Here is a 26,176-nt window from a genome sequence, read left to right on the forward strand (position 1 = left end):
AGAAAAAATAAGAAAAAGAAAAGAGATTTAAATACAAACACATGAAAATAGCAATTCTCCCTGATTAGATAGGAAATGATCCCTTTTGTAATTGTTTGGATGACAAATATTAAGAAAAATATTTCATTTGCCACTCAAAACATTCTAGTTTGTTGCTTTTTATATGTTTTTATGCATATAAACCTTTTTAAAACTAGAATCATAATACTTTTGTCACATACTATATTTTGGGCATATTTCTGTGGCAGTCAATATATTCTGGCATCATCATTTTTAACAGCTGGATGTATATTAAGTTAATCATTGCCAGCCCAGAGGTGAATTTTCTTATATATACATTTTAATGGACTTGGGCAAACATTTTTGGACTGAATTCATAGAAGTAGAATTTCTGGAGGAAAATAATTTTTAGGGTTTTTCATTGAAATTTTCAAATTATCCTCCAGGAAAAGTGACTCAGGTTATACTCCCACTAACAAGGACAGAGCTCCAGGTTCCCCCTTCTGTTTGTCATCTTTCCTTCCTTTATACAGAAAATCTCACCGTTTTCATGACATTTTTTTGATTTCTAGTGCTTTTGAATCTTTCTATATGCCATTGGCCATTTTTATTCTTGTGAGAAGTGCCAGTTTCTCCATTGCCCATTATTAGTTGAAATTCATTTGTTTTTCTTTTAATAATTTTAAAGATTTCTTTATAGACTAAGGATACAAACCTTTTACCTGTCATTGAGGTTACAAAAACTTTCTCCCATTAAGTAATTTGTAATTTCATTTTTTCTTCCTTTATTTCCCTTCCCTTTCGTTTCCTCTCCTTTCTTTTCTTTTCCTTCTTTCTTTCTTTCTGCATTCTTTCTTTCTCCTTCTTCCTTCCTTGCCATTCTTACTTTGCTTTTTCCTCCCTTTTTCCCTCTTTCTCTCCCTTTCTTTCTTTCCTTATCTTTCCTCTGTCTTTCTCTTTCTTTCTCTTTTTCTTTCTTTCCCTCTCTGTCTTTCATCCTTTCCTTTCTTTCTCTTTCTTTGTTCCCTTTCTCCCTCCCTCCCTTCCTCCTTCCTTCCTTCCTCCCTTTTCTTCTATCTTTCATTTCTTTCTTTCTCTCACTAGCCAAGCTCCAAAGTCACTTTTCACTTAATTTTTATCCTGCCAAATTTGAAAGCCTTTTAACTGAGGGATTTCAGTGTAAACAGGAGCAGGAGAAAATGTAATTATCTAAGTTTCACTCTGTCACCCAGGCTGGAGTGCAGTGCCATAATCATAGCTACTGCAGCCTCGAACTCCTGCGCTCAAGCAATTTTCCCACCTCAGCCTGCAAAGTAGCTAGGACTACAGCTGTGTGCCACCAGTCCCAGCTAATTTTTAAAATTTTTTGTGGAGACGTGAATTCGCTATGCTGCCCAGGTTAATCTTGAACTCCTGACTTCAAGTAATCCTCCCACCTTAGTTTGCCAAAGTGCTGGGATTACAGGCATGAACTACTGCTCCTAGTCAAGAGTTTAGTTTTGATTGCTAGTGGCGTTCTTGGTATCTTTTCATATTTGAGGCTTTGAGGCTAATGATGAAGTATTGCGCTCACCATCCGAGGTTTACAGGACTTTTGTTTCAATGTTGAACAGGTGGAACTGTTTAGTTCTGCATCTTTGCAGGTATACAAAATGTGCCTACCAGGAATCTGCTTTATATCCATTGAAAGCAAGAAATAATACAGTAAAACTTTGCCTGGCTAGAGGCTTTGAAAGAATGGCGTATTCTGGTTTAATTCTATTAAATTGGAAGTATGAAGGTGAAAAAAACTCAAATTTCCTGTTGAATGCAATTTGGAAATATAGCCAGTGATTCCACTTTTCTTCTCTAGTAAGGTTGGACATTCCAATCTACTTGGTGTTTTATGATAGAACTGCTAGTGTGCCTGAGTCTCACATTGTGAAGATACATTTTTCAAACTTGAGGTGTAAGAGGACGTAAATAGTTTTGTATGAGATCAGGCTGGATGAGAACTGACACTTGTAAATATATATTTTAGACTAAATCTCTGATTGCCACTTGTTTTCTAATTGAACTCATAAAAATAAAACACGTTGGATGGAGGGTGGGAGTAGGAAGGAGATTTATGTCTTTTAATTGCATGTCATTGTTGTATAACAAGGCAGAACATATGGTATCCCTGGCTTGGACCTACAGAAGGAAACATATTTTTCTGCCTGCCGTATGCCAGAGGTTCTTGAACACCTGGAGGGACTACTGCAGCACAGACTGCTGAGCCCTACTCCAGAGTTTCCGATTCACCAGGCCCAGGGTGGGACCTGAGAATTTGCACTTATAAAAAGATCTCAGGTGCTGCTGGTGCTGTTAGTCCATAGACTACATTTTGAAAACCACTCTTGTCTATTAACTGTAAACTGTAGAATTCTAGAAAAAAACTTAGTTTGGTCTGGGATAAGAAGCACACAGGTTATGGAGAAAATCATGAAAGATTCAACCCTTGATCCCAGCCTAGTGTGGAATTCAGGTAACAAGCAGTACACAGTGACATAATTCTCGGTTTTCATGATTGCAAATCATAGCCAAGTATCAAGTGAGAAATTCAGTTTCATTTGCAAGGCTTAGAGAGGTCAGGTGATCTAGAATACTGGGACTTGTATTTCTCTTAAACAAGTAGAGAGTTTTAAGTGCTTATTAAATTGAAAGCTTTGTGTTCTTACTTATTTTGTGTTTTATTTTATTTTATTTCTTTTGAGATGGAGTCTTGCTCTGTTGCCCAGGCTGAAGTGCAGGGGCGTGAGCTTGGCTCACTGCAACCTCTGTCTCCTGGGTTCAGGTAATTCTCCTGCCTCAGCCGACCAAATAGCTGGGATTACAGGCACCCACCACCACATCTGGCTAGTTTTTGTATTTTTAGTACAGACAGGGTTTCATCATGTTGGCCATGTTGGTCTTGAACTCCTGACCTCAGGCGATCCACCCACCTCGGCCTCCCAAAGTGATGGCATTACAGGCGTGAACCACCGCACCTGGCCAAAAAGCTTTGTGTTTTTAAAGATATTAGGCATGCTTATCATTAAAAAAAGAAAAAAAAAAAAACTCTTCGTAATGTAGAATAAGAGAAACGTTCTTCCAAAAAAGAGAAATCATTTTGATTATTTTGTCTTATTGGAATGTTGGATACTATAGTCTACTTCCTTAATCATCAAGCATGCTATGAATTTTCCATTTTTATAGGATCTGTATCTCAGTTAAGGTGATACTGGTAATTCTTGTACTCCATTTGAAGATGAAAAATATAGTCCAAAATCATAGACTTTGCATAGAAGCTGGATAATGAAGACAGCTCTGGAGGAACGCATAGATACACACACACAGACACACATATATATAAAGTATACACATGTATACATTTTTAAGTTTATTTTTTACAGTTTTAAAGCTTTTAAAGCAAAAGCCAGACCCTTGCCTCTCCCAGAGTGGGCGGCCCCTCCCCTCCTTCTGAGTAGAGCGGGGAGAGCTGTTGAATGGGCAGCTTTCCTTGTGATGCCACAGGTCCCTCTGGACACCCTGCCACCTGGCCACGCTTCCTTTCCCTTTCATCTTTCTCACTGACCAATGGGCTTGCAGCATTAAGGCCACGCCCCTCTTCTGAGTTCTAGTGGGGCCCTGGTTACGCCTCCTCTGGCTCAGTTGCACAGCGGCCTGGTAGGTGACAGGAGGCATTCAGCCGTGCTCACTGGGATTTCGCTGATGTGACCCCAACCCCGCCTCCCTCCGCACCCCATGATGTCAGAAAAAACACGACAGGGAAAATTCACCACAGCCAAGAAAAAGGTAAAATGCACCAGGTCATAGCCCCCAACCCAACCACAGATACTCTCGGATGAAAAGACCATTGCCAGAGCTGATGCTATTCCTCAGGCATACCGGAATGGGACCCCCAACACCAGTGACTCTGGGCTCCCCCCCACCAGAGTCTTGTCAGTCAGCCCCACCCCTTCAGCAAGCAGCCCAATCCCTGCCCTTGCCGATCTTTACCCCAGGGTGACTTTGGGCGGGTGACACCGGGGGCACCCCGCTCCATACTCGGCCCTCACCTCCTGCTGCCCCAAGCCCGACCTCCCTGGGCTCTTTGGGCCTCCACCTCCCAGGACCTGGGTCCCCTAGCCCCAGGCCCCACCCTCGCCAGTCGTCCCTGGGTGACTTTAGGCTGGTGACTCCCGGGGCTCCCTACTGCGGACTCTGCCCTCCCTTCCTGCTGTCCCAAGCTCCACCTCCCTGGGCTCCTTCGGCTGGTGTCTCCAAGGACCTGGGTCCAAACCCTGTGTTTCCCTCCCCCATCATGGAGTGGCGACTCGGGCATCACGCTGATGTGGTTCCCTCCACTGGGAGGAATGGAATGTAGTGATGTCACAGTCCCCCTAGGAACTGTCATTACTGCTGCAAGACCAGCCGTTGATCTTACAACCCAGTCCCCTAAGTTTTCTCACCCCATTTCCTGTTCCTCTGGTCACAGCACAAATTTCCAGTTGGAAGGGGAATGGGGACTATGGGACCCAGGAGCAGGAGGTTTCAGGCCGCCTTACTCCCTTCACATAGACATTGACAGTGGGAAAAGCCTGCACTTCCCCTGTGTGCTCAAAACCTTGACAGCATCTCTGGGTGGCCATGGGAGAACGGGTTTGGTTTGGTTTTCTCCCAGGCTTCTACTTTGCAGAGACACTTTAACATTCTTTTCTGAGTTCTCCACGGTTCTGGGACCAGACCGCCCTTCAGTCAGTGGTCTCTGAAGTGAGATTTGCTCATCTTCAGTGGAATAGATCTTGGGAAGCTGAACTAGATAGCTTGACTCTTCCTCATATCATCTCAACCTGGGGTACTTTGAGTGCCACAGGATGAATGTGGGACATCTTTCTGAAGCATCAGTTTCCCTTGATTCTCTTCAGATCAAACATTAATGTCCTTAGCGATGACAGTCACATAGGTTTCTAAGCATATACCAGACTTCTCTCTGAAATCAGGCTTGGGTGGTCCTCTTTCTGAAAAATTCCCAGATTTAACAGGAAAGCTGCCTGTTAGGACAGCTTGATATGAAAGTGTGAGAGGTACTGGTGCACTTCTTCACACTAACGGACATGTGAGGATGTATGACTCTAAACCACACGGCATACAGTTCCTGCCTGCTTCATGTTTACTGTTCTAACTCCGCCCCTGGTTTTGGTCCCTGGCAGCTGCTGATTCATGGCAAAACCCCAGACCTTGGAGTCAGAAGACGGAGCTTAAGTTCCAGTATTAACTATTTCATTTCTTTGTTTTTTTTTCTAGCCATGATATCAATCCCTCTCAGTCACTAAAGGATTGTGACAACACCTTGTACAGTTGGTGGTGGCATTAAATCAGATGATGTAGAAGAGTATTTGGTCAAAACTGTGAAGGAGGGTGTGGCTGTAGGGGCTGATAGTTCTCATGAGTGTCACTGCTCTTCTTTCCCACAGTTAAAAGAATATTGGCAGAGGAAGAGCCCTGGCGTTCCAGCAGAAGCTAACAGGAAAAAGAAAATCAATGGCAGTAGCCCTGACACCGCCGCTTCTGGTGGTTACCGCTCACCTGGGGATGTGAGTCTTGGCTGGCCAGGCTCCTGGGGACAGGGGGCCTAAGGGGCAGTAGAGGAAAACTGTTAAGATTGTGGATGGACTGTTGGGCACTGGTTAAGAATTCTGGGTTTGAATCCTGCCTCTCCATCTGCTAATGATTGATTAGGGATTCATTAAGATATGATTTAGGGCAAGTTGCTTGAGATCTTCGGGTCTCTCTTTTCAAATCTGTATAATAGAGGTGGGATTTTTAAACATCTATTTGTGAGGTTTAAATGAGATTTGTTATTGTTGTTTTTCTGAGACTCCTTAGTACATGGCCTGCTGTAAACACCCAGGACACCCACAAAATGGTCATTGCTGTTTGAGTTTTCTCACTCCCAGTCTCAAGTGGAAGCCAGGCCAATGAGAAGAGTCACTTGCCATCAGGCTGTCCCTTTAGGAGTCACTGAAAGGGCCCCAGGGTGAGATGGTGGGGTGATAAAAACCATGAGAGAAGTTGGCACAAAGGAGTTATGGGACAAAAGGTCCAAGATAGGCAGAAAAGAAACTTTTGTCAGTTGATGGGGAAGAAAGGAAGTCAGAGGGCTTAGACACTGAGGGGGACAGAACATCTCCATGTGCACTCTCATCTCTTGTAGTCAGCAACAGGTGTCTACGGGGAGGGCCCTCTGTCATCTACTAACCTGAAAGATCTGCAGGTAAGAGGCCCTGGGCCGAGGTTCAGTGACCCTGCAGGCCAGCCCTCCAACCTCCTCCCACAGCAGGGGCTGGCTGCCCCTCTCCCAGCTGAGACAGCCCAGACACACCCCTCCCCAGCTCTAATGATTCTTCTCTCTACCCCTCCCCGCAATCCTCCAACTCCTCCTCTCTGCATGCACCTCAGAGACAGTACCAAGAACTAGCAGGAACCCTGGACTCAAAACTCCGCAATAATCAGTTAACCCAGTGAAAACATCAATTCACTGGGAAGAGTCCAGTGGCGTCCTCTGATTCCACGCTGCCAAACCTGGACTCGTTTCCCCTTGAGGCCCTGAAGAAAGGGTCTAGGGGCCCCTGGTGCCAAGGGTAAATGGGGAGCTGGGGCACCCAGGCCTCACCTGGATGGACCCCAGAGCACAGACCGTGCAGCATGGCTCTTCTGCACTGCCCTCTTTGCTGACTCTCTCTTCTCCAGACACCCCTGCTCGACTCCTTGCCACACATGCCCTGGGGTTGTTGCCTCTCAGGGAAGCACTAGCCTGGCTGTTTGTCAGGGGCCTGTATTTCTGCCCTGACTCAGTCCCTAATTTGCTTTTTGAGTCTGGACAAGCCTTCTCTCCTCCTTGCGCTCGTGTTTCTGGATGAGGTAGAGAGTGTCAAAGGTCTCTGTTAGCTCTGGGAGTCCGAGATTTAAAGGCCCCCAGAATGGAAACCTCAGGGCCAAGGGCTCCTGTCTGTCCTTTTCTGTCTTCTATCTCTGCTGTGAAGAACCATACCTGGCCTGTAGGTGCTCAGCAGATGTTTGTTGAATGAACGCACCTTTCTAAATCACAAGCTGGCAGAACGGGGGGGGCCTTTCTCAAACTCTGTCTCTAGAGGTTCAGCCCCTATCACCAAGGCCCTTTCGCCCTGTGCTTTGGGCAGGTTCACACATTGAAGGAGGAGAAGAAGCGTGAGATACATCGGGTACAGAAGCTTGGGAGGAGCTTGTTCAAACTCAAACACCAGAGGGGTAAGATGGGGCTGGCGTGACCTGGGAGCAGGACCGGCATCAGAGGGCTGTGGGGGTGGCTTAGAATGCCCCAGGGAGGTGGGTGGATGGAAGGGCTTTGAGGCAGAGGGAGAGAGGTCTGTGCCAGGAGACTGCAAGCCTTGTCATCTGCTTGAGCCTTGGTGTCCCCATCAGCAAAGAGGGAGGAGTGCCCATTGTCAGCCACCCACAGTGCTCTCCATTGAAAGTGGCTTGGAAGATTGGCTACCATCTGGGTGCGAGGAATCCTTAGCAGTGAGGCCAAGTTTGGGAAGCCTGAGAGGAGGAGCTCTGCACCAATAGGAGGATTTTTTTTTTTTTGAGAATCCAGAGACCCTTATTGTCTGCTTCCTTTCTCAGCTGAACCCCGGGCCCCAGATTCCCCAGGAGGGCCCTCTGAGGTGGAGCAGCTACAAGATGAGACCAAACACCTAAGGAAGGAGCTGGAGAGTCTGGGAAGACAGCTTCAGGCCGAGGTCGAAAACAATCAGATGTTGAGTCTCCTGAACAGGAGACAGGAGGAGAGGATACGTGAGCAGGAGGAGAGGATACATGAGCAGGAGGAGAGGATACGTGAGCAGGAGGAGAGGCTATCTGGGCAGGAGGAGAGGATACGTGAGCAGGACGAGAGGATACGTGAGCAGGAGGAGAAGCTACATGAGCAGGAGGAGAGGATACGTGAGCAGGAGGAGAGGATACATGAGCAGGATGAGAGGATACGGGAGCAGGAGTGGCTGCCAGAGCAGGAGAGGCTGCTGGAGGAGGTGAAAAAGCTGTTGGAACAGGAGAGACAGGAGGAGGAGGAGGAGAAGCTGCTAGAGCATGAGAGGCTGCTGAACCAGGTAGAGAAGCTGCTGGAAGAGGAGAGGCTGCGGGAGCAGGATGAGAGGCTGCGGGAGGAGGAGAGGCTTCCAGAGCAGGAGAGGCTGTTGGAGCAGGTGGAGAAGCTATTGGAACAGGAGAGGTGGCAGGAGGAACAGGAGAGGCTGCTGGACCAGGGGAGGCTGCTGGACCAGGTGGAGGAACTGTTGGAACAGGAGAGGTTGCGGGAGCAGGATGAGAGACTGCGGGAGCACGAGAGGCTGCTGGAGCAGGTGGAGAAGCTTTTGGAACGGGACAGGCAACAGGAGGAGCAGAAGAGGCTGCTGGAGGAGGAGCAGCTGCTGGACCAAGTGGAGGAGCTGCTGGAACAGGAGAGGCTGCGGGAGCAGGATCAGAGGCTGTGGGAGCAGGAGACACTGCGGGAGCTGGAGAGGCAGCGGGAGCTGGAGAGGATGCTGGAGCTGGGGTGGGAAGCCCTCTACGAGCAGCAGGCGGAGCCACACAGTAGCTTCGAGGAGCCGGTGGGTTGCCCCACCTGGGGAGCCTGCCCTCTTCCCTAGCCCTCCAGGCCTTTGTTTCCCCACCTGTAAAATGGGGCATTGTAGCCCTCACATGAAATGGTACTTCTAAAGGCACCTGTGAGCCAGAGCCCTGCTCTGATGGCTGTGGGAGAGAGGGGGTGATTTTTCTAACCTGCCTCCACCCTTCCCGGTGCCATGGCAGGCAGACACCAAGTTCTGGGGTCTCCAGCTATAGCGGGTGGCCAATGATTGCTTCTCTCTGTCCAGAACAATGAGAACAAGAGCGCACTGCAGTTAGAGCCTCAAGTAAAGGAGCTGAAGACGCTGGGCGAGCTGAAAGACACGGTAACCTCTGACCCATCCAAGAAGGGCTGGGAGGCGGGCACCAGCCTCTGGGGAAGGGAGGCGCCAGGCCAGAGGCAGCTGCAACCTGGGGGCCGGTGACCCCAGCACTCTCCAGGGCAGTCCTATTACGTTTCTTGCATCTTTCCCTCTGACTTTTAGAGGTGGGGAGCCCTGGGCTCCCCCCAGGTCTGGATATCATCATCCCAGCTAGAGGCATGGAGCCCCCCAGTCACAGGGGAAGAGACAGTGGTTTAAGAGGCTCCTTATGTCGGGTGTGGTGGCTGACGCCTGTAGTCCCACCACTTTGGGAGTCTGAGGCAGGAGAATCACTTGAGGTCAGGAGTTTGAGACCAGCCTGGTTGACATGGCAAAACCTCATCTCTACTAAAATTTCAAAAAAAAAAAACCAATTACCTAGGCCTGGTGGTGCATGCCTGTCATCCCAGCTACTCAGGAGGCTGAGATATGAGAATCATTTGAGCCTGGGAGGTAGAGGTTGCAGTGAGCTGAGATCGCACCACTGGACTCCAGCCTGGGACACAGAGTGACACTGTCTCAAAACAAAACAAAACGCAGAAACCAAAAAGACTCCTTAGACTCAAACTGGTTTCCGGACTCAGTTCTACTGGTTATCATTCAACTATTTTGCATTTCTAAGTTTTTCTTTTTTTTTTTTTTTTGAGATGCAGTCTCGCTCTGTCGCCCAGACTGGAGTGCAGTGGCTGCATCTCAGCTCACTGCAAGCTCCGCCTCCCGGGTTCACGCCATTCTCCTACCTCAGCCTCCCGAGTAGCTGGGACTACAGGAGCCCGCCAACTCGCCCGGCTAGTTTTTTGTATTTTTCAGTAGAGACGGGGTTTCACCATATTAGCCAGGATGGTCTCGATCTCCTGACCTGGTGATCCGCCCATCTCGGCCTCCCAAAGTGCTGGGATTACAGGCTTGAGCCACCGCGCCCGGCAAAGTCTCTGTTTCTTTAACTTCAAAAGGAAGTTAGCGTTTTCCTTGCAGAGGTGCTGAGGATTAAATGAGATAATACGTGGAAACATTAGGCATGTAGTACACTTAGCAGATGCTGGTTGGCTCCCCCTGTTTTCCACTAGTCTGTGGTCTACAGTTTAAATGATAGGGAAAAGCGTGTGAGATTTGAGGCTGGAGAAGGATGCATTGGGTTCCAGGCAAGGGAGGCAGGCTCTGAGGCCTGGAGCAAGGGACCAGGGGCCTGGGCAGGCCACAGAGCACCACAGTGCCCTTGCTACCCTATTAATGGGCCAGGAATCTGGAAGCCAGCTAGTAAACGCCCTCATGCCCAGGATCATCCTGCAGGTGGAGCTGAAGAGCCAAGAGGCTCAGAGTCTGCAGCAGCAGGGAAACCAGTACCTGTGTCAGCTGCAGCAGTATGTGGTCGCTTAGCAGCAGCTGACCTCTGAGGAGGAGGTGCTGCACAGACAGTTACTGCTGCAGACCCAGCTCCTGGACCAGCTGCAGCAGCAGAAAGCTCAAGGCAAAGTGGTAGCTAAGATGGCCCGCCAAAAGTTGCAGGAGACCCCGGGGAGGGAGTTGCTGAGGACAGGGCCACGAGAGGGACAACCTGGCAACCTCCGTGCTTTCTCACCCTCTTTCCTGGCCTCTTAGGAGCACCTGGAAGCTACCAGCCAGCAGAAACAGCAGCTAAAGCCAGGTTGAGCCTCATGGCTCTCCCTGGGGAAGGTACGGGAGACCACTCGGAGGAAGAGGCGAGAGCCCCAGGAGGAAAGGGGGACTGTTAGCAGCATAGGATTGAGGAGTTGGAAGACACCTTTAACACAGCTGGTCATTATGCCGACCGGGTGTCCACGCTAAGTTCGGTATCAATATGGTGACCTCCTGGGAGCAGGAGGCCATCAGGTTGCCTAAAGACGGGAGAACTGGCCCAGGTCAGAAAGGGACCAGGTCAGGACTCCAGCACCTATTGGTAGTGGGACTGTGCCTGGGCAGTATAGCAAGATCTTGGTTCTTAAAAGTAATAATACAGAATAGCTCATTCCCCTCTGGGAATGGGCTGGCTCAGGGCTACACAGTGAGGGTGGGGGCAGAGGTGGACCCCCACTTCCCTTGTTGGGTTGTCTGAGGACCCCTCTGGCCACTCCCTAGAAGAGATGGAGGAGGACATCTGGACAGTGAGGAGGAGGAGGCACCTCAGCCCATGCAGGACATCCCAGAGGACCGGGAGAGCCGGGAGGTCAGGTGAGCCTGACTTTCCCTGCCCCTACTTTGTCACCTTCCTCGCTGGTCCCTCCCAGATCCCCTTATGTTCTTGGTTTTCCTGCCTTCTGATTTCTGTGGACTTTCACTCCTTCCGGGAGCCAGTGGTCAAACACCATTTCACTGTGACCAACAGGTGCACACTCTGAGCCCCAAGGGAAGGGGCTGTGCTCCACCTCCCTGCCCCGGTTGTTCTGTGTATGTCCCTACAAGAATACTCATCTCTTGCCTTCAGGTGGCATTTTTCAACGACGCTGGAGCCAGTGCCCAGGAATAGCAAAGGGTGTGCTCCCAGCCCCTGGCTCACCCAGTGGCTTCATCTCAGAGGACCCCAGGGACTGGGGGTGAGTCTGTGTGTGGGGAGACCCACAGAGCCCTGCATGGGGCCATCTCTGCGGGGGTGGGGGTGGGGGTGAACTTGGGCGCCAGCACCAGCATGACAGCTAAGCACCCCTCCCTCCAGGTGAACCTGCTGGAGCTGCAGGGACAGGTGTTGTGGCTTGTGGGCGACCACAATGAGGGGCACGACAAATTCCTGACCACTGCCCAGAGCCCTGCTGATCAGCCCGCTCTAGGAGCCCCAATACCCCAGGAGCTTGGGTGTGCTGACAAGCAGGGTGGTGGGTAGAGCGCTCAGGCGGGGTGGGCGGGCAGGAGCAGGGGAGGCTCGCACTGACCTCAGATCCCCTCCTCCCTCTGTCTGAAGATCTTCGTGGCTGAGCCTCACTGACAGCGTGGAGCCTGCACCAGGAGAGGCCAGAGAGGGTTCTCCCCACCACAACCCCACTGCACAGCAGATCGTGCAGCTGCTTCCTCTAACGCAGGACTCTCCAGGAGCACCGAGGCTTGGGCAGCAACCCCTGCATGCCATTCTTTTCACCGTGCGGAGATCAGGATGATAAACATCATCATCATCTAAGAGCTGGTCAAGAAATTTAAAAACAAACAAAAAAAGTTTAGGGGTTAATCTCCTACACAATTCATTTACTTCATTTGAATGTTAGAGCCACTCATGTTTATTTATCAATTTATTTGTAGAAAGTTAAAGGAGAGTGGGTCTTTCCCTCATGTTCACTCTGTATTTTGACAGTTCAAATCACTTCACTTTTACCTGACACATATAAATGACTAGGAATGAACTTCAGATAGTGTTTAGCATCTGTAACCTATCTGACAATAATGTGTTCATCAGGGACCTCTGGATTAAATCACATACCGGCATAATTAAGCTGAATGTCAGTCTGAAAAATAAAAGTGCTATATTAACTGAAATACCACTCTTTGTGTAGGAATTTTGTCATATGTTTAAGAAAAAGCTAAAAAGAATGGAAATTCTATGACAATAACTTTAGTCTTTCTTCAAAGTGCATGCAGTCGTTTGCAATACCTCATTCAGCCAAGTATTTGTTCTCTTCCTCATTCAGTATAAGGCAGCTTTCAATTTGCTTAGAAGGCAACATTAGAAGGTTAGAGTTAATCAAAAAAATAAAATCTAAAATGTGAGTTCAACTGAATAAATTTGAATTTCTGTAGGAAGAATCAAAATACCTATTTAAAGATTGCAATATATGATAATCATTTTTAAAGTATTTGATTAAACTTTAGGTTTTCCAGAAATGAAAAAAATCAATTCTAAAACCAAAGCTGATTTTTAGAAAATGTGAAAATGTAAATCAGCCCTATCCATAATAGAGTTTCTCTAAAACTTTATGTGAGTCATTTTTAAATAACTATTCAAAAATGTAACTGCTATCTTAATGTTTTGAAATAAGTTAAAACATTTTAAATATGAATACTATAGTTTAAAAAAAAGAAACCTAGGGGAAGGAAAAGTAGAGAAAGAAACGCCAATTCCAGTCCAAAGCTTTATTTGCCAAGTTTTCTTAGAATGACTTTTACCAATTTATGAATTCTTATAAACATTGAATATATATGGAAATACTGAATCATATAATAGAAATATTGAATTTGCCTAAAGTGGCATTGTTGACTGCTGCGATGTTACTGTAATGTAATAAATTATTAAATTGTTGCAAAGTGTTGTTTTTGCCTTAAAATTGTGTGTGTCTTGAAAACTATAGTATTAAATACTATAGCGTGCAAATACTGGGCACGCTTGGCATGAGATAATCTGTTTTTATTTTTACAAAATTATAACTATGTAAGTGTGTTTATTAAAAGAACAAACTAAAAGTTATGGGATGAAAGAGTTATGGGGCAAAACATGTGGAAAAGTGTGTCAAAAAAAGTAGAAAAAAGTTTTATGAAAAGTTATTTTAAAAGTTATGAAAAAGAAGTTATGGTATTAAAAAAAAAGTCACAGGATATAAATAAAAATAAATAAAAGCAGGCCCCTGTCAGCATAAGCCTGGAGAAGTGGGTCTGGAGTCTTCACCCCCACCATGTCCCTGCCACCCCTTCCCAGTCACCCGTTTACCACTAGGGTAGCAAGACAAGACCCCTGTCTAATGGGGGGAGACAGACTTTTTGCCACCTTGACCACGGCTGAGTCCTTGAATTTCTGGATGATGATGCTTGTTATTTAAGAACCAGAGGCTGATGGAGTTGGTTTGTTTGGAGGAGGCCTGATGACCTCTCTACTCTCACCAAAGCAACTTTTCCCTGGGGGGCTCCCATCTTCTTATTCAGAGAGGCAGCTGAACCAGGACAGTGGGGCTAACAGTAGACCAAGTGAGGGCATGGGCTGCTGGGGTGACTCCCGCTTCCCCAGTATACACATTGAATTTGTGTAACATTCTGGGGGGTAGGGCCACCCCCTGTATTGTACCTAGTGGAGGTTGGAGCTGGCATAAGGAGAGGAGGTTCTAATAATTATTTGCAGCTGGGAAACTTATTTATTCCTAGCATAGGACAGAGGAAGGAGGCAGGGATGGGGTCATGGCTCCCTTGGTGATGTGACTCCTGTTTATTTCACTTTTCATTGTGGAATAAATGGATTTAGCTATACTGCTCAGCCTGGTGTGTTCCTGTTTCCCTCACTGGGTCCTGCAGTTTGTCCCACAGAACGAGGAGCCCCAGAGTGTCTGAGCATGTCCAGCAGCTGGGCTGTTGGGGATCTTCCAGGCCTGTTACCTGTATGCTGCCTGGTGACACCTAGTGGAGGTGACGGGGACTGCCATGGTGCCTAATGGGCACAGTCCCGCCCTGACAGCCAACAGGCTCAGAAGCCTGATCTAGCTGTGGCCGGGAAGACAGATACCAGCACCCAAGGGCACTGACTTCCATCTACCCCAGGTGTCTTCCCTTCCGTCCGCCTGCCTCCCTCTCCTGTCTGCACTGGGTGGCCTGTTCTGTCTGTCCCTCCAGAGTGCAGGCTGCCCCTCGGTCTCCCTCCAGGCTGAGTTCATGACCCTGCCCCCTAGTGGCCAGAGCCGGCATCACAGGATAAGAACCAGCTAAGCTCCAGGGACTTTCCAGGAAATGTGTCCCTTGGAAAGGCTGTAGCCTTTTCACCACTCCCAACAGCACCCTAGAAATGGCTTGGCCTTTCCCCTCCCCTGAGCTCCACAGAGAACACAGCCAGCAGAGGACACATTGCCCGTCATCCAGAAATGGGTTTCTCAGCCGAGGGACAGAGGACTGGTAGAGACTGTCAGTCCACGCAGCTGCCTGCACAGCACCCCCATGCTTGGTGGAGGGTGGGAGGGATGGCGGGGGCTGGCTGTCCACACGACAGGCTCACTGGAGGTGGCATACTTTGGAGGGGCGATGTCAGGGGACGGCTTTCTCTTGTTGGGCCACAAGACTCCACAAGGACAGCACGGGGACTGATTCCCAGTGCTAGAGGCGAGGCCATCGGCCATGTATAGGTGTGCACATATATATATGAGTATCGCTATTTACAGAACAGGGCAGGGGCATACCACAGAGGGGGCACAAGTTTTCAGCAACGGTCACAGCTGGATGTGTCAGCTCACCACTACAACAGACTAAGTCACAGATGAAGGCTTTGGGGCTGGGGATCCACTGTCAAGTCACAGGACACCCGCCCAGGCAGGCTTGGAAAGAGAGGCCTCCGAGAAGAGGAGAGATCTGTTTAGAGGTCGAAGCAGGGCCTGGGACTCTCAGGACAGGATGGACTTGCCTGACCTGATCAGCGGGCAGTTGGAGAGAAGCAGAGAGAAAACGGGAGAGAGAAAAGGAAGCAGATTGCTGGTGAGGCAAGCGCAGAGCATGGGCACAATGCAAGAGCTGTGTGAGGGCCAGGGAGGGGAGGGAGCAGGTGCGGGTGTGTAGTAAGGTTCCTGGAAAAGGGGCTGGAAGGGAAAAGGGAGGAAGATGGAAGGAAGAGCCGGAGCTTCACAGGTAGTGCCTGGGGGCTGCAGCGGCCCTCCACACCCCACATACGCCTCTCCCACGGCATCCAGGCAGTGAGTGCACCCACAGTTCAGACCAATGCTCAGTCCCCTCAGGCTTCCCTTTTCTCTGGTTACCCTGTCTTCCAACCCACTGGCCCAGGGCCACCCCTCACCTTGGGGAGCCCCAAGCAATAGCCACCAGGCCTGATAGGGAAGGAATACTGCTTGAACCAGGATGATGACGCTAAAAGGGATGGACGGTTGGAATGAGCGCCGGAGGCCCCTGTGGGCCATCAGAAAGCCCAGGACCCTCTGAGAGGACCCTTGGGTAGGCAAGGAGGGCAGGCAGCCAGATGCCACTGGCCATAGATTTGTAAGTCTAAGAGGGAAGCCTCAGCTTGTTGGGGGACTGCAGGTCACATAGGTGAGGCTGGGCCCTTCCTGCAGAAAAAAGCAGAAGAGGGAGAGTCTGTGGCAGGAGAGGCGGACAGGCTCACTGGACAGAGCTCAGCCAGGCCAGCAGGCACTGTGGTCCCCTTGGCTGAATAGCATAGGTGACCCCTAGGAACAACAGGCCAAGGTGAGTGAGCCTGCTGGTCGGCGGTAGTGCTTCAGCAGGGGCCAGAGACCCTGCCTTCAGTCCACACAAGCAGCTATGATGGTAGCTGGGAGGGAGGGAAGGGGGCTTTGTGTCCCTGCCCGGTCTGTGAAGTGTGTTGTGGGATGACCGTGTGCATGGGAGTCTCAAGGTTTTATCCTAGATCACCACTGGATTGCAACAAATAGAGGAGGTGGGACCCCGACTATCACCATCGCTCTGCAGTGGATTTGGCTCTCAGCACTCCCAGGCTGGGAGCTGGATACCTGCCCTGGCAGCATGACTCAGACTGCATGACAGGTACAGCGTGCCCAGGATGATGTTCCTAGACCTCTGGCCGCCTCAGGATCCAGCCCCACACACGACCCCCTCCAAGCTCCCACCATAAACCGCAAGCTCTCTGCCGTCTCTGACAGCTCCAGAGAGCACCCACGTCTGCCAGCCTGGGCATGGAGCCCGTTCCAAGAGCCCCCAGGCTCAGTCAGGGAGGCTGGGGGGGCTTTGGGACCATGGGGACCAGCCCTGGTACCTGCGTCTGGCCGGGATGCTCTGCACCTGCAGCCAGGAGTCATCCACGGGCCCCTGTGGGCGTGCTGATGGTGGTGGTGTTGATGGTGGTCGTGTTGATGTCGCCAATGATGCTGAGCACCTCCGTCAGCATGTGGTGCATGCGCAGCATCTCGTCGCCCCACTGTGCCTGCTCTGCTGACTCCTCTATCAGTGTGTTCTGGTCCCCATGTGAGTACAGGTTGGACAGCAGCTCCGAGATGAATTCCTTGGTCTGAGAGTGGGCAAAGAGGGAAGAAGGGTGGAACCTAATGCCTGTGCTGTCTGGCCGCCCTGCCGGGCCCTGCTGGGACTGTGCACTGGGCTTGGAGCCCTAAGTATGGCTTTTCAGATGTGGCTTCTACACCACTTAGACTCGAAGATCTGCCTCCCCACTGCCTTTTCTCACTCAGATGGGAACACTGAGGTCCAGAGGAAAAGTCACCTGTCCAAGGTTACAGATCTGGAAGAGGACCCAGGACCTATCATGCCACCAGGACACCTGTCTACTTGGTTTTTAAAAATTGTTTTTGGAGATAGGATCTTACTCTGTTGCCAGGTTGGAGTACAGTGGATGAGATCACTGCTTACTGCAGCCTCAACCTCCTGGGCTCAGTGATCCTCCAACGTCAGCCTGTCAAGTAGCTAGGACTACAGGCATGTGCCATCACCAAGCCCGGCTATTTTTAAAATTTGTGTGTACAGACCTGGACTCACTGTGTTGCCCAGGCTGGTCTCGAACTCCTGTGCTCATGCGAACCTCCTGCCTTGGCCTCCCAAAGTGCTGGGATTACAGGCATGGGCCACTATGCCCAAGTCCCACGTTATATTTCCATGGGACAGCTCTGGTCTTGACCGTGCCTCCCTCCCTGGACCTGGTCCCAGAGGGCTGTTTGCCATCTCCCCCAGGCCAACATGGCCACCTGCATCCCCAGTGCCATAGGAGCCCCCTGCCCGCATGGGGCAGTGCATGCTCATTGTTGATCATGAGGTGCATGATGGTCCTTGTCATGAGACCAACCACGAGGTCCAGCACGGTCTTGTTGACAATGGCCATATAGGAGTCTACCAGGTTCTGGGTGGTCTCCTTTAAGATCTATTTGCTTAGAATAGTGTTTACTAGAGGTGAGGAAGGGTAAGGGGGAGGGGGTAGCCAAAGGTTGGCTAACAGGTTAACAGATACAAGAGTACATGGCTGAATGTGGTGGCTCACACACTGGTGTAATCCTAGCTCTCTGGGAGGCTGAGGGGAGAGGATCACTTGAGGTCAAGAGTTCATGGCCAGCCTGGGCAACATAGGAGACATTAGGTCTACAAAAAATTTAAAAATTAGCTAGGCATGGTGGTCCATACCTGTGGTCCCGGCTACTAAAGCCCAAATTGAAGGACAAAATAAATCAATCACTTTTCACATTTTGTGAATGTGATCAAAATGTGACCAAGGACTCACTGAATTACATAGTATTATATCAATGTTACATTTCCTGATTTTGATCATTGCATTGTGGTTATATAAAATAATGTTCTTGTTCTGGAAGTAACACTGAAATATTTGGGAGCAAATGGGCAGATCTCCAACTTCAAGTGGAGCAGAAAAAAAGTTGTGTGTATACATATATATACACATATGTATTATATGTATATACACGTGTGTATATATATACACACACACATACATATACAAAGAATATATGGCCTGGCGCGGCGGCTCACGCCTATAATCCCAGCACTTTGGGAGGCCGATGCAGGTGAATCACCTGAGGTAGGGAGTTCAAGAACAGCCTGACCAACATGGAGAAACCCTGTCTCTACCAATAATACAAAATTAGCCGGGCGTGGTGGGCACCTGTAATCCCAGCTACTCGGGAGGCTGAGACAGGAGAATCACCTGAACCTGGGAAGTGGAGGTTGCAGTGAGCCAAGATCACACCATTGCACTCCAGCCTGGTCCACAAGAGCAGAACTCCGTCTCAAAAAAAAAAAAAAAATAGCTTTGTGTGGTGGTGAGCGCCTGTAATCCCAGCTACTCGGGAGGCTGAGGCAGGAGAATCACTTGAACTAGGGAGTTGAAGGTTGCAGTGAGACAAGATCGTGCCACTGCACTCCAGCCTGGGTGACAGAGTGAGACTCTATCTACTGCTCCACCCCCCAAAAAAAGATAAAGCCATTGAAGCAAAATATGAACTAGTAAACTTGGGTGTTCTTTGTACTATTCTTCCAACTTCTCTGTAAGTTTGAAATTATACAAAAATTAAGTTACAAAACACATTTAAAATGTTTGCTGTATTTATCTGCTTGACAGAAGCAGATATGCAAGAATCACTTTAAGGCTAGAACTTTGCCACTTCCTGGCTTTTTTTTTGAGACAGGGTCTCACTTCGTCGCCTAGATTGTAGTGCAGTGGCGTGATCTCGGCTCATTGCAACTTCCACCTCCAAGGCTTAGGCGGCCCTCCAACCTCAGCCTCCCAAGTAGCTGGACTACACATGCACATCACCATGCCCAGCTTATTTTCTACCTTTTTTGTAGAGGAGGTCTTGCTATTGCCCAGGCTGGTCTCCAACTCAGGCTCAAGCAATCCTTCCCACCTCAGTCTCCTCAAGTACTGGGATTACAGGTGTGAGCCACCATGCCCTGCCCGTTCTCTTGGACACCCGTCCACGAGCTAAGCTTGGCTCTCCAACAGCTCCTTCTCCCACTGGAGAAACACGGAGCCACCAACTTTCCTCATACGCAAGGGCATGAACCAACCAAGTGCAGCCCAGCTCCTGAGACACACACACACACACGCAGTTAACTGACAGCCTCAACAGAGATCACACACACACACACACACGCAGTTAACTGACAGCCTCAACAGAGATCCTAAAGCTCAGAGTCCAGGGCGGTCTACTCAGGCTGCAGCTGGTGAGTCTGCCTCCAGTTAGGCTGAAGCATCCCAGTATCATCGGTTCTCCCACATTTATTCACATTTGTTGAGATCTCTTATATTCCAGGAACTGGGCTCCACACTGGACACAAAGACACCACTTATCCTACCTCCCACTGACAGAAAAGTAAAACCCTGATACACGTGATAATCCTGTTGCTACCATCTCAATGTGGGCAAGTTGGCCCAAATTATGTGTACCGAGCAGGGGTTGAAGAGCCAGGGAAGCAGGGTGGGGCTGTCAAAGCAGCTTTCCAGGCTCATACTGCAGACCACTAGCCACACGCTCACGCTTGCCCTTGCTCATTTACTAAACTCCGGTGAACCCATTCCCCATAGACAAGCAGCACCCAAATCCCAGGCAAGTGCCAGCTGATGTGTCACCTTGAGAGCTCCTGCCTTTACCCACACACAACTGCAAAGATGACACAGGCAAGGCTGTTGTCCCAGATTTATTGAAAATAATATAGCACTGCAGAAAAAATTCAAACAGGTCCCCGAGGCGTTTTGAAATTCATCCCAACTGTAGGCTGAGTGACCTGCAGGTTGGACAGACTGCCGAAGTCCTGGAACGAGAAAATGGATTCAGTGAGCAGTTACTGGTGAGATCTGTGGGTGGGCCCCAGAAGAAAACAGAGGGCCTTCTCCCTGCCCCTAGAGCCACAGCATTCTCAAGGAGGTCCAGAGGCTACCTGAAAGACCCTTTACTCTAAGAGCCAACAGGGGCCTCAATGCCTCCCACTTTTCCAGTGTGATCTTCCTTCAACACACACCTGACCGTGTGGTATCCCCATTTACAACTCTACGACTTTCACCCAATGTACCATACCATTTTCTGTTTTCACAACCCCTTCCTATCACTCAAAAACACCATTTCTCAATCTTGGCAATGTAGACATCCTGGGCTGGACATTCTTTGTTACAGGGAGCTGTCCTGTGCATTGCAGAAAGTTTAGCAACATCCTTGGCCTCTATCCATTAGAAATTAGCAGGTATCCCCTTGCTATGAAAACCAAAACAATGTGTCTGGACATTGCCAAATGTGCTCTAAGACAAAACTCTGTCCCTTTGAGAATACACAGTGCCACTTGCTTTGCAGGACCAGCCCCACGTAACAGCTATTACTAATCTAATCAACGTTTGTGAAGGGCCCAAGTACACAAGGCACCAAGCAGAAGGGAGGGAGGCAAAAGCAGACCCTGCCCTCGCACAAGCTCAGGCTGGTGGGCAGGGCAAGAAGCCAAAGGGCCCACCTTATACCTGGAACTTCATGTCCTACTTGGTCCTCAGAAACCCATTTTAGTTTCAACAAAAAAGCTGCATTCAGCGCAGTGGTTATTTCAGGAGGAAAAGACCCACAGCGGGCTGTGCCTGTACTGGTGATGTTTTTCTGAAGCTGGGAAAGCACATGTGAGTTCATTTTGCTAATTACCTTTTTGAGTGCCTTAAACATTTAATGACTATAAAAATAGGAAAAATGAAGTTGTTCAAAATCACCAACTGCCCAATGGATTTTTTTTTTTTTTTTGAGGCAGAGTCTCTCTCTGTCACCTAGGCTGGAGTGCAGTGGCCGGATCTCAGCTCACTGCAAGCTCCGCCTCCTGGGTTCACGCCATTCTCCTGCCTCAGCCTCCCGAGTAGCTGGGACTACAGGCGCCCGCCACGTCGCCCGGCTAGTTTTTTGTATTTTTTAGTAGAGACGGGGTTTCACCGTGTTAGCCAGGATGGTCTCGATCTCCTAACCTCGTGATCTGCCCGTCTCGGCCTCCCATAGTGCTGGGATTACAGGCTTGAGCCACCGCGCCCGGCCTGCCCAATGGATTTTTGAAGCCCATGCTTTCACCTAAGTATGCAAAAGGACTAAGATTAAGTCACAGAAGAAACATCAAAGTGCAATGAAGATACCCTGAATTACCTAAGTAGTGCCTTGTATGTACCTGGAAATGGACCAAAGCTCATTTCTGAGTGGTTAGCATGGAGACACCAAAGGAATACCATCACAGAAGAAAAGCAGGCAGAATGAAGACAGCCAGGGCTGACACAAAGGGGGCAACCTAAGCCAGCCATAAGACCAAGAACAGAAGCAGCCAAGAGAGAAAAGGTATCCTGAAAGCCACTAGATTTGGGAATCATGATCCTGAGGCGAGCAAACTCAATGCACACAACTTTCGCTACACCCATTATGAAAGCAGTCCAATTTACTGGCTAGAAGTTTAGATGGGATTCCCAACTCTGCCACTTACTAGCTGGGTGACCTTGGATAGTAAGACCTACTGATGGTTTTTGACCAGGAAAATACCACTTTAGGAATCCACCAAACACTTACCAAAAGCTTCAGCATTTCCTTAGTGTCAGGATCTACTTCAATTATCTCCTGATCCAGGGCTGAGACCTAGAAGCAAACGAGATAGGCTCAACATACCAATCAATGAGATTATCACTCACCTCTCCTCCTCCTTTCCCCAGGTTCTTAAATATGGAGAAGAGGAGTTGCACAAGGATAGCATTCCTCTCACAAGGCAAGCAGTCTCTACAGTATTACAGACCCCGATGACCTGTTCTTCTGGTCTTACCTTCCCATGCCCTCAATACTACTATTCAGTATTCAGAACACTTGAAGTCTTTGTTTACACCAAGGAATACTATATTAGGGGCAAATGAAAAACCCACGTGCCACGATAGCAGTCATCAAATCAACATTATTAAGGGCTCTCATGAAATATGGACTAAACTAGTTCCAAAAGAGCAGAATGGAGGCTAAGAAACTGATAGGGGGCTATGGGCACCTACAGCTGGTTAGGAAATGTATGGATAAAAGGTCTCAGATTCAGCTGAGGTCCCTTTGGAAGCCGGAACCCACAGCTTTATCATTCGAGGATTAGCCAGAAGCCCAATTATCCAGAAAGTTTACCTCGGGAACGTAATTGTCTCTCCTTTCTCTCTCCTCCTCCTGCAGCTTGATGGAGATACCTCTTACAGGGCCTCTCTGAATCCGCTTCATCAGATGGGTGACATAGCTACAAAGCACGCATAGCCAAAGAGAACAGTGAGAAAACAAATCAACTCCCACCTGGTACTCAGCACATGTGGATATATAAATACCCGCTTTAGTTCTTTTCCAGTGAGAAGGGAGAGGACTATACTGGGACCTCCTACACACAGAACCTCCACTGGTCTGAGCATTCCTTCCCTTTGGTTTCTCACTCACTATTCAAACTCTCCATCATAGTGATCAACTCCCCCTCCCCCGCCCCGCCCCGCCCCGCAGTTTCACGACCCTTCACAGCCTTCATTTTCTTTCTTCCAATTTCAAATTCACATAATTTGGCAATTAATACGTTGACTTTGGCACTATTCTTCCAGACCATATTCCTATAAATCTCTCGAACAGTAACTGCAACTGTGAAGAACGCATTAGAAGTTGACACCTAGCCGGGCACGGTGGCTCACGCCTGTAATCCCAACAATTTGGGAGGCCGGATCGCTTGAGGTCAGGAGTTCGAGACCAGCCTGGACAACATGGTGAAACCCGTCTCTACTAAAAACACAAAAATTAGGCGGGCGTGGTGGCACGTGCCTGTGATCCCAGCTACTCGGAAGCCAGACGCAGGAGAATCGCTTGAACCCGGGAGGCAGAGGTTGCAGTGGGCCGAGATCGCGCCACTGCTCTAGCCTGGGCGCCAGGGCAAGATTCCCTCTCAAAAAAAAAAAGAAAGAAAAAAAAAGGAGAAGAAAAGAAAGCTGACACCTAAAAGCAACGTAGCTACAAGGAAAGAGGTCTGACGGTGGCTACCTCCAACCCAGTGTCACCGCGGCCAGTCATGACACAAGCCTAAGTTCACAACGGAAATCCTGCACACGCAGAGCTCTAGCCCTCCTCCGGGACACCAGGGAGCTCAGGCTAACGAAACCACCACAGTACCGTCTCTTACAGAGTCGGAGGGCGGCAGAGCACATAAACAGGCCGCGGGGCCCCGGAGACCGAGGAAGCTCCGACTCACCCTGCTATCTTGTTGCGGAGCTTCTTGCTGGGGATAATGGCGATCTCCTCGCACACGCGCTTGTTCGTGTGGAAGTCGTTGCCCAGGCGCGTGTAATACTTCTCTATGATAACCCGGGCCGCCTTCTTCACGGTTTTGGTGCGAACGCGGCCCTGCGGGTGGAGAGCACAGGATCACTCACGAGCCAGTGCAACCTTTTGGGAAGAGTGCCGCACCGAGCCCCGGCGGGTATGGTTGGGGACCGCCGGCTGCGATGAGCCGGAGAGGGGGCCCGGCTGGGCACTGCCGGACGCCGGGCTCAATGCGGAAGCTGCCTTCCCGCTGCGCTCCAGCCTGACAGGGCTCCGCGCCCGCCCGGCCCAGGGCCTCTTTTTGTGGGCTGAAGACCGCGGTAAGCTGCAGATGGAAGACGATTATGGAGGATGCCGGCCTCGACCCAAAACACCTACCATGTTGGCGGGTCCTTGGTAAAGAGGAAACAGGAAGCACAGGCGAGGCCTATTAAAGCTTAGGCCAGAAAGCCGCTTCCGCCGGTACCGGGCGCGCTGAGCCTACTAGGGAGCCACACAGCGCCCCCTGGCGGAGTGGGGCGGAAGCGGCGGCGGCGCGCCCCTCCGGTGGGCGGGGTGTGTCCCGCCCCCGACGGCCCCTCCCTTTCCGCTCCCCGCTCCCTCTTGGTTGACTTGGGCTAGCTTCTCTCCCTCATCTGATTTTTAATGGGACCGCCCGTGTGCTGTGCTCTAGCGTAGGAGCGGTCCATCTCTTCCATACACGTCAGGGAGAGGAGAGGCATCCGATCCTCGGGAGGACCGAGAAAGGAAGGCGATCCAGGGCCGCGGAACAATGAAGTGCGGGATGACGGCCGCCCAGGGTCCCCACCCACTCCGCTGGCCAGAGACTTGGCAGGTAGAGACAGGGTACGACTGGGAGAGACATATCTCATTTCTTCCGGGCCTTTGCTCAAATGTTTCCTTATCAGAGGGCTTTCCCTTCAGACTTAGGTAAAATAACTCCCTCACTATCCCTGCTTATATTTCCTAGCACTTGCCATGTGACTCGGCTTATTTTTCTCAACTAGGGGTGAGCTCCATGACAGTAATGGTCATTTTGTTTAGCTAATTCCCACTGCTTGAACAGCGCCTAGCACACAGCAACCTCTCCAATATTGACATGAAGGGCCCAAATCACCTGCAGAACTCCCAGCACCTCAGGCACCCTCTCCAACCACCATCTTCAGGCTGTTCCTGCCATACCCATCCCCAAACCAGGGCCTTCCGAAGCCACCAGCTCAGGCTGCCCCGATGGGCCGCAGCCTAGGTAGGGCCCTGCCCCTTCTTCCAACTCTGCTCCCTGGGCTGACAGCAGTCCTAGGCCCCTACCTGATAGCGGAAGGCTGAGCTGGCCAGGCTGGATGAGTTAAGCAGCCCAGGGCTGTGCCTCATTCCTCAACGCACCTTAGGTACTCCAGTCGGACTCTCGACTAGGGATGGAAACCTGAAGGGCAGGAAACCCTGGCACCAAAAGTAGCACTGGGACAAAATAAAAGGCCAGAATCTCAGAATTGCGGGAGCAAACTTCCAATCAAGCTGCTGTCAGGCCCGAAGTGAAAGATCAGGGGTTTTTTTTTTTCTTTTTTTTTTTTGAGACGTAGTCTTCCTGTCGCCCACGCTGGAGTGCAGTGGCGCGGTATCAGCTCACTGCAACCTCTGCCTCCCAAGTTCAAGCGATTCTCCTGCCTCAGCCTCCCAAGTAGCTGGGATTACAGGCGTACGCCACCACGCCCGGCTAATTTTTGTATACTTTTTTAGTAGAGCCGGGGTTCCGCCATTTTGGCTAGGCTGGTCTCCAACTTCTGACCTCAGGTGATCCGCCCGCCCTCGTCCTCCCAAAGTGCTGGGATTACAGGTGTGAGCCATTGCACCCGGCCAGCCTTTTTTTTTTTTTTTTTTTTTTGAGATAGTCTTGCTCAGTTGCCCAGGCTTCAGTGAAGTGACACGGTTAACAGCTCACTGCAGCCTCAATTTCCTGGGCTCACATGATCCTCCTGCCCCAGCCTCCCCAGTAGCTGGAACTATAAGCACACACCACCATGCCTGGCTAATTTTTTTTTTTTGTAGAGATGGGGTCTCCCTATGTTGCTCAGGCTGGTCTCAAACCCCTAGGGCTCAAGCAATCCTCTTGCCTCAGCCTCCCACAGTGCTGAGATTATAAGCGTGAGCCAGTGTGCCCAGTCTGGCCTCCCCTTTTATTTTTTGAGACGGAGTCTCACTCTATTGCCCAGGCTGGAGTGCAGTGGCATGGTCTGGGCTCACTGCAACCTCTGCCTCCCGGGTTCAAGTGATTCTCCTGCCTCAGCCTCCCAAGTAGCTGCTATTACAAGCGCCTGCCACCACACCCGGCTAATTTTTTGTATTTTCAATAGAGACGGGGTTTCACCATGTTGGCCAGGCTGGTCTCAAAATCCTGACCTCGTGATCTGCCCATCTTGGCCTCCCAAAGTGCTGGGATTACAGGCCTGAGCCACCGTGCCCGGCCAGGCCTCT

The 26,176-nt window shown here is 50.0% G+C and overlaps 3 protein-coding genes across 13 annotated transcripts in view; 2 read left to right on the plus strand and 1 right to left on the minus strand.

Annotated features, from left to right (window-relative positions):
• Window positions 1-9,777, plus strand: part of LOC105464724 (golgin subfamily A member 6-like protein 4) — a 173,607-nt gene extending 163,830 nt beyond the window's left edge. For 4 of the 6 annotated variants that reach the window (XR_011625270.1, XR_011625269.1, XR_011625273.1 and 1 more), the window contains one exon: window positions 5,478-5,954. Coding sequence is in view for 2 of the 6 variants with exons in the window: in XM_071099332.1 (XP_070955433.1) it covers window positions 3,766-3,816; window positions 5,478-5,597; window positions 6,218-6,277; window positions 7,203-7,290; window positions 7,669-8,651; window positions 8,919-9,095 (1,479 nt within the window). In the remaining 4 variants the exon portion in view is untranslated. Of the gene's footprint in view, window positions 1-3,140; window positions 3,817-5,477; window positions 5,955-6,217; window positions 6,278-7,202; window positions 7,291-7,668; window positions 8,652-8,918 lie in introns of those variants that run through there. The other 2 variants (XM_071099332.1, XM_071099333.1) reach the window with 2 other exon arrangements.
• Window positions 9,778-9,858: 81 nt separating this feature from the next.
• On the plus strand, window positions 9,859-12,139 carry LOC139364059 (golgin subfamily A member 6D-like). Of its 3 annotated transcripts, none has more exons than XM_071099350.1 (5): window positions 9,859-10,706; window positions 11,130-11,222; window positions 11,476-11,584; window positions 11,704-11,840; window positions 11,947-12,139. In XM_071099350.1, the coding sequence occupies exons 2-5, from the start codon at window positions 11,182-11,184 to the stop codon at window positions 12,137-12,139; spliced, it is 480 nt and encodes a 159-aa protein (XP_070955451.1). In that variant the 5' UTR covers window positions 9,859-10,706; window positions 11,130-11,181. The 3 variants fall into 3 exon arrangements, with proteins under 3 accessions (XP_070955451.1, XP_070955453.1, XP_070955452.1); XM_071099352.1 differs by having other exon boundaries at window positions 9,860-10,706; window positions 11,704-11,860; window positions 11,947-12,059; XM_071099351.1 differs by lacking the exon at window positions 11,704-11,840 and having other exon boundaries at window positions 9,868-10,706.
• Window positions 11,918-24,242, minus strand: LOC105497487 (ribosomal protein S17). Of its 4 annotated transcripts, XM_071099346.1 has the most exons (6): window positions 24,083-24,242; window positions 23,634-23,785; window positions 22,544-22,649; window positions 21,959-22,024; window positions 16,687-16,938; window positions 11,918-12,162 (listed from the first exon to the last, which is right to left on the minus strand). In XM_071099346.1, exons 1-5 carry the CDS (start codon window positions 24,083-24,085, stop codon window positions 16,726-16,728), a joined length of 540 nt encoding a protein of 179 aa, XP_070955447.1. In that variant the 5' UTR covers window positions 24,086-24,242; the 3' UTR covers window positions 11,918-12,162; window positions 16,687-16,725. The 4 variants fall into 4 exon arrangements, with proteins under 4 accessions (XP_070955447.1, XP_070955449.1, XP_011766934.1 ...); XM_071099348.1 differs by lacking the exons at window positions 23,634-23,785; window positions 24,083-24,242 and adding an exon at window positions 23,210-23,612; XM_011768632.2 differs by lacking the exons at window positions 11,918-12,162; window positions 16,687-16,938 and adding an exon at window positions 20,069-20,198.
• Between the last annotated feature and the right edge of the window lie 1,934 nt (window positions 24,243-26,176).

Source organism: Macaca nemestrina, chromosome 7 (assembly GCF_043159975.1).
Source record: "Macaca nemestrina isolate mMacNem1 chromosome 7, mMacNem.hap1, whole genome shotgun sequence".
NCBI classification, from domain to species: domain Eukaryota; kingdom Metazoa; phylum Chordata; class Mammalia; order Primates; family Cercopithecidae; genus Macaca; species Macaca nemestrina.

Coding starts and splice junctions, on each gene's coding strand:
- LOC139364059 (XM_071099350.1), top strand. CDS start 11,182: ATGCAGGACATCCCAGAGGACCGGGAGAGCCGGGAGGTCAG. Junction 11,585..11,703: donor GAGGACCCCAGGGACTGGGG/GTGAGTCTGTGT, acceptor CCCTCCCTCCAG/GTGAACCTGCTGGAGCTGCA. Junction 11,841..11,946: donor CCAATACCCCAGGAGCTTGG/GTGTGCTGACAA, acceptor CTCTGTCTGAAG/ATCTTCGTGGCTGAGCCTCA.
- LOC105497487 (XM_071099346.1), bottom strand. Junction 22,025..22,543: donor GAGACAATTACGTTCCCGAG/GTAAACTTTCTG, acceptor GTTTGCTTCTAG/GTCTCAGCCCTGGATCAGGA. Junction 16,939..21,958: donor AGGAAATGCTGAAGCTTTTG/GTAAGTGTTTGG, acceptor GCCCACTCTCAG/ACCAAGGAATTCATCTCGGA.